This window comes from Bos javanicus, chromosome 5, assembly GCF_032452875.1.
Source record: "Bos javanicus breed banteng chromosome 5, ARS-OSU_banteng_1.0, whole genome shotgun sequence".
Lineage (NCBI taxonomy): Eukaryota > Metazoa > Chordata > Mammalia > Artiodactyla > Bovidae > Bos > Bos javanicus.
In genome coordinates this window covers 84340176-84350070 of record NC_083872.1, presented here as the reverse complement: position 1 = coordinate 84350070, position 9895 = coordinate 84340176, and the positions used below count along the sequence as shown (strand labels likewise).

General features: G+C 48.1%; 1 protein-coding gene across 1 annotated transcript; it reads right to left on the bottom strand.

Moving 5' to 3' along the window:
* Nucleotides 1-735: 735 nt before the first annotated feature.
* BHLHE41 (basic helix-loop-helix family member e41) lies at nucleotides 736-7912 on the bottom strand. Its single transcript, XM_061417575.1, has 5 exons — nucleotides 7828-7912; nucleotides 7626-7689; nucleotides 7195-7302; nucleotides 6757-6868; nucleotides 736-6281 (listed from the first exon to the last, which is right to left on the bottom strand). Exons 1-5 carry the CDS (start codon nucleotides 7887-7889, stop codon nucleotides 5170-5172), a joined length of 1458 nt encoding a protein of 485 aa, XP_061273559.1. The 5' UTR covers nucleotides 7890-7912; the 3' UTR covers nucleotides 736-5169.
* Nucleotides 7913-9895: the final 1983 nt, after the last annotated feature.

Genomic DNA, 9895 nt, shown 5'->3' with positions numbered 1-9895 from the left:
CCCTGTCAGTTCCCAGAGTGCTTTAGCTAGACCTGCCAACCAAGATATCCAAAACCCAGAGGCAGAGGAGATGGTACACCAGAATCAGGGGCCAGAGTCATCCATGAATCAAAATGCAGGATCAGTTTTCACTGAAGGCCATTGGTCCCCTATTCCTATCAACCTGAGGGAAAGAGTATTCATCAAATCAAATAATTGGCTTCTGGCATTGGAATTTATTTTGTAGTAGCTGTAAAATAAAACCATTTTTATGTAATAAAATGATTAAATATACAAAGTGTTTGAAGGCTTTTGCATAAGTGTTTCTGATATGGAATATTGCTGAGAATGTGAAAGTTAAAGGAAATAAATTGGCAAGATCAACATGTCATTGATTCTACAAGTTCACAGAATTTAGAGAAGTGCCCCTCAGGTATTCTGTTAGAATGTATTTATTCTCATTTTATACGCATTTCAAAGGGTGTGGTTTTGGTTAAATGGCTTCCCAGGCCACAGTAATTCAGAAGTAGCAAATTAGATAAGACTTGGAGGCAGAGGCTCTGACACATCAAGAAGTGAAGCTGGTAGCCTGACCCTGAGTAAAGAGACTGAAAAACCTATAAAAAAAGCAGATATAAGGACTCAAAAAGGAATTTAGTGCAGGTGCCAGTCTTCCCAGATGATATTTGTAGTGCAAAAGTGATGTTTATAATGATGACCCTGAATTATTGAGAAAGGTTAACTACAGATAAGGTATTTCTTTCTAAGATACGTGTAACATATTTTATTAAGCTTTTCACTGAAATACTAAAGAAAAAATAAAGAAAAGATAGACAGTGTTGGCACCTGAACGCAGAAGCTTCTGTTCCTCAATCATTGTTTCATGGGGCACATATCATTCCCTGAAGTCACATAAATTGGACATCACTTAGTTCAAGATTTTAAACCATCAACTTTTATAAAGGTTTAGTTTTACATTTGTTCAGAGTTCTCAATATGGAATCACTGAACAAGTGCAAGAAACCTAATTTTAAGACAAACGTCCAATTCCTTTCCTGGAGCTTTTTTTTTTTTTTAAGTACATGCTACACATGTTTTTTTAGTATAAATCCCATCCTAATCATAGAAAATATGTGATAATTTTCCATGTCAATCCCCTGTTAAATTCTATGAAAAACTGGAACTTACACTGGACTTAAGCATGCACTGTATGGGGAGTTACGCATCCTCACGGGGGTTTCCCAGGTGACCCTAGTGGTAAAGAATCCACCTCCCAATGCAGGCAGTGCAAGAGATGTGGGTTCGATCCCTGGGTCAAGAAGATCCTCTGGAAAAGGAAATGGCAACCCACTCCAGTATTCTTGCCGGGAGAATCCCATGGACAGAGGAGCTTGGTGGGCTACAGTCCATGGGGTCACAAAGAATCGGACATGACTGAAGTGACTTCACACACATATGCACTGTATACCCATTTGGACTTATTTAAAACAGCACAGTTAGAACAATGGGTGGGCCTAAATACTGATCTGAGGGTCTAATAGGTTAAGAATTTTTGTTGAATGAAAAACATCAGATTGCTCTCTGAAGTAAAACACTATTATCACAATAATATAGCCAACTTTTGGCATTACAATGGGCTTAATTTGCTCATGAGGGCTCTGTTCATTTCTGTCTAAAGTAAAAAGTCCTGCCTAGTCTGTACAGCCTTGTCTTCTCAGAATCTCTACTCGAGTTCACCTCCCATGAAGAGGTTCAGAATTGACCTGTGACATGGGCAGGAACAGCCTGAGGCTTGACATACTTTTGAAAAAACCTCAGGTAATGGGCAATAACAAAAGTTGTGGACTGTATGGTTAGTAACAGAGAAGAAAATGAGAAATAGTTTTCACAATGCTAGAAACTAAATTCTAGCCATACTTTTGAGAGCTATTAAAATATAGTTCCTAGTGCCTTATAAATGTGCTTAGTCCTTTGGGGTAGGAAAGGATTTTTATCAGTTCAATATGAACTTTGCTAAGAGCTCTGTGTATGTAAAATTAATTGATATAATACTATATGTGTAAAAACATTATTGACCCAAGATTCATATTTGTCATATATTGAAAAATCACATATACTACAAAGGATCTAGGCTAAACTTCACAGCAATAGGTATAGAATCCTCTTCAGCAAATTATGACGACTTGTCTTTTGGTTCATTAAAATAAATCAATGACTAAAATAACATTTTTCAGATGCAGTACAGATAATATTATTTTGCAACTCTATCCTCAGCAGCTTTATCTTATTACCATGCTAGTATAAAGGCATTTGAAATAAAAATCTAATCTCTAAAATCTGATCTAACCCTAAGGTTTTTTATTACACCAAAACTATACAAATGCCAACATTTTATTATCCTGACTTACTCTGCATCTCTTTTGGCTATAAAACAGATTATTACAACATGTCATTAACATGTAGCTCGAAGTATTCAAAATGCTATTTTTTCCTTTATTTTGGTTTAGACAGAATATTTTTTTAAAGTTCAATAAGTTAAAATGCTCAAAAATCCTACATAGTTTTGCAATGTTAATATTTGTTTCCTTTGTTCCTGTGGCTTATTTGAATGCTGCCCAATCAAATTTGGTTTATTTGGTTCAAGATGCTGCAGTGGGAAGGAGTTCACTGACTGGGGAATACAACAGATCTGGCCTCTAGTGCTAGCTCTAGGTAGCTGTGTGACCTTGGGCAGATATCTGATCTCTCTGGGCTTCATTTCTATTTAAAATGCAGGGGGCTGGACAGCTGTTCTCTGAGCTTCCTTCCGGCTCCACTTTCTATGACTTGCAGTTTGGTTGCCATAAAGTCAGCAGAGGGAGCACTTTTTCTACATCTCATAAATTTTGACTATTATTTCAATACCTCTAAGAAATCAAGGGGTTTGTGACCATTATTGAAACTAGATATTGACAATCCTTCACACAGTTGGTATCAAATCTAAATCTGATTATAAACTTGAGAAAAGTCTAGAAATAATTATTTCTCTTACTTGAATTCCATAATAAAGTCCCACGAGAGACTTACTTTATAAAGCTTAAGAAGCTAAAATATACCGAGAAATTAGCCACTCCTAAGTGGTACAGTATTTATATAGGACCCAGTGAAAGAGAAACACCAGGCCATATATCAGAGGCTATCTGGTGTCAAAGATGAAAAGGGAAACACACCTCAATCATGAAAGCATTAGAAAACTGGGTGTGACATAAACAAACTAGGTGACTGACTGATAGGTTTTTCTTTTGCACTTTTCATGTAGATACATTGGGAACAAGCAAGTAGATACAGCTAGAACCTGGAGGCTTGCAAGACATCTGAAATGTGTGATATCAAGCCACAGACAAAGTTGGGTATCTGAGAACCTAAATGACCTTCATCCCTGTATTCCTAGATATCTTACAACTAATCAAGCATCCCTTATGCCTTTTTAATTATTAGACGATCTCATAGCATACATATATTAAAGTTTTTATTCCTTAGTAAGAATTTTAAAATCACAAAATAGCGTGGCAATATTTATTTTCGGTAATAGAATTTATGGAGTGCTGAAAATACTAGAATATAAAGATGATTTCTAGTTTATCTTCACATACTAAACTTTTCTAAACCAGCTGGTTTCTTGCAGACAGTATTTATTTTTTTTAATAATTTAAGACAGCATAAGCTTGTACCAAGCATAAGCATTATAACAAAAGTGCAACTTTTCAGCAAGTCCTCCCCCAAAGATATTTGAACTCAAAATATCATTAGCACTTATTTTCTCCCTACAAAAATAGCATGTCAGACATCATTAATTGGATGTATTAACAACTATGTACATAAGAGCCACCTTGTAGGCTAAGAGTTTAACGTTGTTTAAACACAGCGTTTGAGGCAAACAGTAGCAACAGCAGCAGCAAATGCACCAAACGGACTGAACGACCCAGATATTTTCTTCACTCATAGTCAGACTGTTGTGTCTCACCCCTTACATAACATTCAAGTGAGATTTCTCACAGTGCTACCTTGGCAACACACTAAAAATATCTAGACAAGGTCTTGGTTTAAGCCTTATTAAAAAAGCTTTCTTTGTGATTATCTAGTATCTGGTTTGGTCTCCAGAAAATACATAGACTTGGGAGATAGGAAGGCCTCACAGGGCTCCATTCCACATGTTTACTGCATTTCCAAAGGAAACTGTCCATTCCTTCCTCCTCCACGTTTGTGAATTAACAGAATATAGGATAAATCAATTTGGACTTTTTAAAGTTCAGTGCACATTCTGTTTTTTTTTAACAGGAAAATGATACAAACTTAGAAACATGATGGATTAAATAATGACAGGGTAAGAACAGAGGCACTCAATTTCACATATATATCTATATATATGAAATTAAGATGAGTTAATAGATTCACGGTCAATTTCTCAATAAAGTGCTAGCAAATGTACTGAGAATGACTCTGGCCTTCCTCATCCATCTCTTTCCCTGACTTAGTTCCGACCATGGCCCAACTCCGCATCTCTTTTAAACGAGTGCAAGTACTAAGTAAGAGACACCACTCAAACTACTTCAGAATGGGTTGCAACGCGAGCGCCTGCACTCTCACCTCTTCCTCTTTGACAAATGCACGCCTTTAAAAAAGCTAAACATTATAAAATACTGGAGTAAGTCGAATTCGAAAAGGTCCTCCTTGTGCCTGTGGAAAACCTCCTAAAGCAGGCAGGACAGCTCTGAGACGCAGGCAGAGACCAGCTACCTGGGGTTCCACGTTACCTTCTCCTACCCTGGTTCAGAGAGCAGACCGTTCTCACTTCCTCGAGAATTCGGTTCTGTATTTTAAAAGAGAATGGAACGTGGCCTAAAAGAAGGCCAAACTTATTATGGGGAGTTCTTCAAAGAAAGAAAAGAATCGGTATCTAGGAGGTTCTTTGATAGCTGGTGGGGGAAAAAAGGGATGTAGGTGTGCGAAGGATAGTGGGCGGTGAGGGGTGAGCAAAACAGGAACTCCACATGTACACAAGACACCTGTGTTGTTGTGTTGGTTTTTTTTTTTTTTAAAGCCTGTCGTGCATCTCTTACACTTCCTCCCTTAAAAACGTTAAGGGTGTTTTAACTTATTAATATTATTATTCCGCGTGAACCCTGGTCCCCTCTCAAGTGGAGCACGGATTCAGAGGGTTTCCTTTGCTGGCTGCGAGGGATCTTCCTGAGCAGAGCTCTCCGGGTTCCCGGGCTCGCGAGCGCCGGCGAAGGGCAGGTGGGTGCGGCCGTGCGGGTGCGCGGGGTGCAGAGCCCCAGGGGGCGCCACCTCGTGTGGCAGGAGGGTCGCGGCTGCGGCGGCGGCCGCCGCCTTCTCGGGAGGGGGCGACAACACGGAGGACAGGCAGGGGAAGGCGGCGGCGGCGGCCGCGGCCGCGGCGGCAGCGGCGGCGGCGGCCGGAGCAGGGATGCCGGGGTACAGCAATGGAAACGGGGCGGCGGCCGCCGCCGGGTACAGGTACTTCTCCAGGCCGCTCTTGTCCAGGAAGGGCTGCACGTAGGCGGCGGCCGCCGAAGGCGAGAGGAAGTAGAAGGGCAGGCAGAAAGGGGCCGCGGCGGCCGCCGGCTGCGCGAAGGGCGCGCCCCCGCCTCCGCCGAACGCCACCAGCGAGCTGAGCAGGGCGGCGTCGGGTCTCAGCAGCGCGGCCGCAGCGGTCGGGTCGGGCCCCAGGAGCGCGGCCGCCGCCGCCGCCGCGCCGCCCCCCGGGCCGCCGCCGCCGCCGCGGGTATCCAGCCTCATCCTCTTGGGCGCTGGCGAGTCCTCCCCGGGGGGCTCCTGCTTAATGGTGACGCGGCTCGCCCCCGCGCCTTTGCCCTTCTCGCGGTCCGGCCGGGCCTCGGCCTCGCCACCGTAGCCGCTATCGGTGTCCGTGTCGTTCTCGGCGGCGGCGAGCTCGGAGCTGGGCTGAGTCCGCTGGATGACCGGCACGCAGTGGGCGAGGGGCTCCAGCTTCTGCCCCGCGCGCTCCAGGCAGGGGGCGGCCCCGGAGCCGGCGGGGGCGGCCGCCGTGGGCGCGCCGGTGCCTTTGCTCAGAGGAACCTGTTGAGTCAACAGCTGCGGGGTGGGCAAGAACTGGGTGGCCACGGCGTGCAAGTGGTTGATCAGCTGGACACACCGCGGCTCCCTGGGCGTCCAGCTCTCAAACCGGGCGAGGTATTGCAAGACTTCTTTGGCGCATGTTTGAAATCCCGAGTGGAACGCATCCAAGTCGGACTGAATGGGCGATTTCAGAGATCGTTCCCCTAGGATGAGGAAGGGGTGGGGGGCGGGGGAAGGGAACAGAGGAATGAAGGCAAGAAGAAAAATACCGACGTTGAAACATCTGCTTATCACGTGGGCCCTGCACTGACTAAAGTGATCTCGGTTTTTCCTCTGTATTCGAATGATATTATCCACCGGTTGCCGAGGGGTGGGAGGAGTAGGGGGTGGCGGGGGGGTGGGGAAGCAGGGGGGGCGCTCTAGTCCCAGCTGAGAAACTAAAGTGGAGAGGGCGCAACCACCAATTTAAATAAAAATCTGATTCCTCCGAATTCTGCTGGAAGCCTCTAGGATGCGTCGGGAAGTGGGCACTTTCTAATGAAGGGAAAGTATAAGCAATTTAACAAATGAAAGTGAGCCCTGGGAAGGAGGTGGAGGTGGGGGAAGAATCTTAACACTGCTCCTCTGTGGGTTGCCCTGCTTCATCGGGGGTGGGTTGGCCTCCCTGAACTGACTTACCATTCTGTAAAGCAATTATCTTCTGATGTTGCTGCTCCGTTAAGGCTGTCAAAGCTTTTAAGTGTTTCAAAGTTAATTCCAGGACTACAGCTTTCTCCAGATGCCCCAGAGTCTGCAATGATGCAAAAAAGAAGGGAGCACTTGGTTACTTAAAAACATACATTTGGCTTGACTGGCTCTCCATTTGGCACAGCAACTTAAGCAAATACTTGAAAGAAGTACTATTCCTTTACTTCTTGAGTTTTCCACCATACAGGTTATAAATGATTTCTTGCCTTCAGTTGTGAACACCTACTCTTGAGTTTGCAGGAAACTCTACACCATAGCACAAGTTGTAAGGCATGTGATATTTACATTTATTCTTATATCTCTTGGGAGTGGTACCAGGCTATTAACACGACCCCCGAGAACAGCAAAGAATAAAAATGTGCATCTTACTGTCAACTTTAGATGTTCAGGCAGTAAGTCTTTCAGCTGAGCAATGCATTCATTAATTCGGTCTCTTCTTTTCTTTTCTATTAATCTGTGCGGTAATTTGTAGGTATCCTACAAATATGAGAGTCATGGAATAGAAAAAACGATAAGCTAAATATTCACTTACTGGATATAACAATACTGCCCCCCCCCCCCAATACTATGTGAGAAACTATGCCCAAGACACCTCTTTCCTCTGGGCTGTTCTGAAATGCAATTTAAATTCAGGTATGATGTTTAATCTCCCCCTGAGAGTATCCAGCAAACCACTTAAAATTCACAGTTGGGGAAGCTCAAAGGCTGGAATATATTTGCGGGCAGAGCTTCCCTGTGAAATCAATGGCCCTAATTAACTACCCAGGCAGGTTATGGGGAACATCGGAAACTACACTTACCTTGCTATCGTCTCGCTTCATGCTCCTTTTGGGCTTACACATATACAAAGAGGGATAATCCAGTCTGCAAAACAGAAATCAGCATCAGGCACCCATTCGGGGAGGGGCTCTGCCCTCGCCCGCTCCATACCACTTTCTGGAGAAAAAAAAAAAATTCAAACTGAAGCCTAGACAGATATTCGCAAGGGTGCGTGCACCTTACCCTATAAAATCTCTATGTTCCAGTAACTGTCTCTCTTGCAAATGAGGAATTCCTTCGTCCATGTTCAACCGCTGTCCGTTTCCTCTGTTTCGATTTTTGGGGTTTATAATCTGTGGGACGGTAGCTTTGGGAGATCTTGGGGGATCTGTAGATCTCCAGTCTCTCTCTTTCTCTCTCTCCCTCTTCAGTGCAGTGTTGAAAGTGTGAAGCAGTTGGTCCCCCCCTCCCGCCGCGCTTGCTCTCTCGCACACACACGCACACACACGCACGCACACTCGCGCCGGCCCCACTGCGCTGGTAGTTTGCTCTCACTCCGGGCAGTGTTTGGCCACAGGGCACGCGCGTCGCCGGCCAGACCAGCACCCAGCTCACGTGCGGAACGTACCATCCGCGGTCCAGCCCGGAGGGGGGCGGGGGAGGAGGGGCCGGGCCGGGAGGGGGCGCAGGGAGCAGGCTGCGAGGGGAGGCGAACGGCGGGAGGGGGCGGGGACACCTGATCAGGGCCACCGGAAAGGAAAAACAACTTCAGCCAAGCTATTCATCTTCCCGAGGGCGGTGCAGTCAGCTGGGGAGTGGGAGGGGGCGCCGGGGGTGCGGGGCCGCCGGGGCTTCCTCGCCTCGGAAGTGCGACTCCCTCCACCCGTCCGTCATGACGGTTCAGGAACGTGAACGTGGCTTTTTGCCTTTCCACCGACTGTGCTGTTGGTTTGGACCAGAGAAAGGAAAGAGAAAGAGAATTCGCGGTGGGTCAACTTCAGTCCCAGAGGACAATTTGGAAACTTGTTTGCTCACCGCTGGGCGGCCTGGGTAGGGGGGAACCCCTTATAGCCGTGATTGGAGGTTGTCCCGAAAAGGGACAATTTGAAATCCGCTCCCTGAAAGATTTAAGATAAATGCAACTGTAGCCACTAGGACAGAATGTCGCAACCCGAGTGTCTTTCGGCCACACGGTGTCCCTGGGCCACCCAAACTTCCCGCAGCTGCCGGAATTGCGGTGCCACTAGTCACAGCCGCAGATGACGACGTTCGGGGCCTCAGGCGCTCCCGGAGGGACGCGGCGGGGAGGGAGGGGAGAGGATGGGGTGGCAAGAGAGGGGCGACGGCGGAGAAGCAATGCAGCAGTATCGTTCGCGGGCTCAACTCTGCCGCCCCTCCGCGTCTCGGGTGGCGCTGCGTGCTTTCCCCGCCCCCTCCCCCCGCGTGTGATAAGCGTCTCCGGGAGTGTGCAGAGCCCACGTTTACTACCGCTGGCACCTCCAAAGCCTCCCTCCTTAATCCTGTCTCCAACGGGTACCAGCACAGGGCCAGCAACGTGATCCGACCTGCCGCGGCTGCCACATCACTGCGCGGGGAACCCGTGCGCGCGCGCGCTCGCCCTGCAGCCGCGGCGCTCGGCGCGGGGAAAGCACAGGCCAGCGGAACAGGGCTACCTTTCCCCAGAGCCGTCCCGGGAGCATGACTCACTGCTAGTGAGAGTTACCCGGAGGTGCCCGCATTTGCGCAGCGGAGGGCCAGGGACCTTGGAGACGAAGCGTGGGGAAGCGCCTTCTGTGGGACCCCCAGGTCTCTGGCGCCGCTGCCGCCACTTGCGTCTGCCAGGGCCAGGATGGAGAGAAGATATGTTTATCTGTCTGTATACAAGTAGATCGATTTCAAACCCAACGTCTTTCCTTCCTGCATTCTCCCGGGTGATCCCCGAAACATTCGTTATTGCCAGTGGCACGTGAACCAAGGGGCGAAGCACGCTGAAATGCACACGCACCCGGGCGCAGCAGGGACCGGGGCCGTCGCTACGTGTCCCCCGGCCCGCCCCGCCGAGCGCGGGTTCCGGGGACGGGTCTGGGTCGCGGGAAGCGGCGGCCGGGAGGTCACGTGTCTGCGGGAGTCGAGTCTCCTCCCCGCCTCCGGGAACCGCCGGGGCTGCGGCCGCGTTGCTGCAGTCTCCTGGGTCCTGGGCGGAGACGCGCCGCGTCTGGCTTCGTGACTCCGGCGGCGGCGGCGGCCCAGGCTCACCCCGGCGTGAACAGACGCTCGCGGCCCGTCCGCTTCGTTTGCCCAGAGGGCCCGC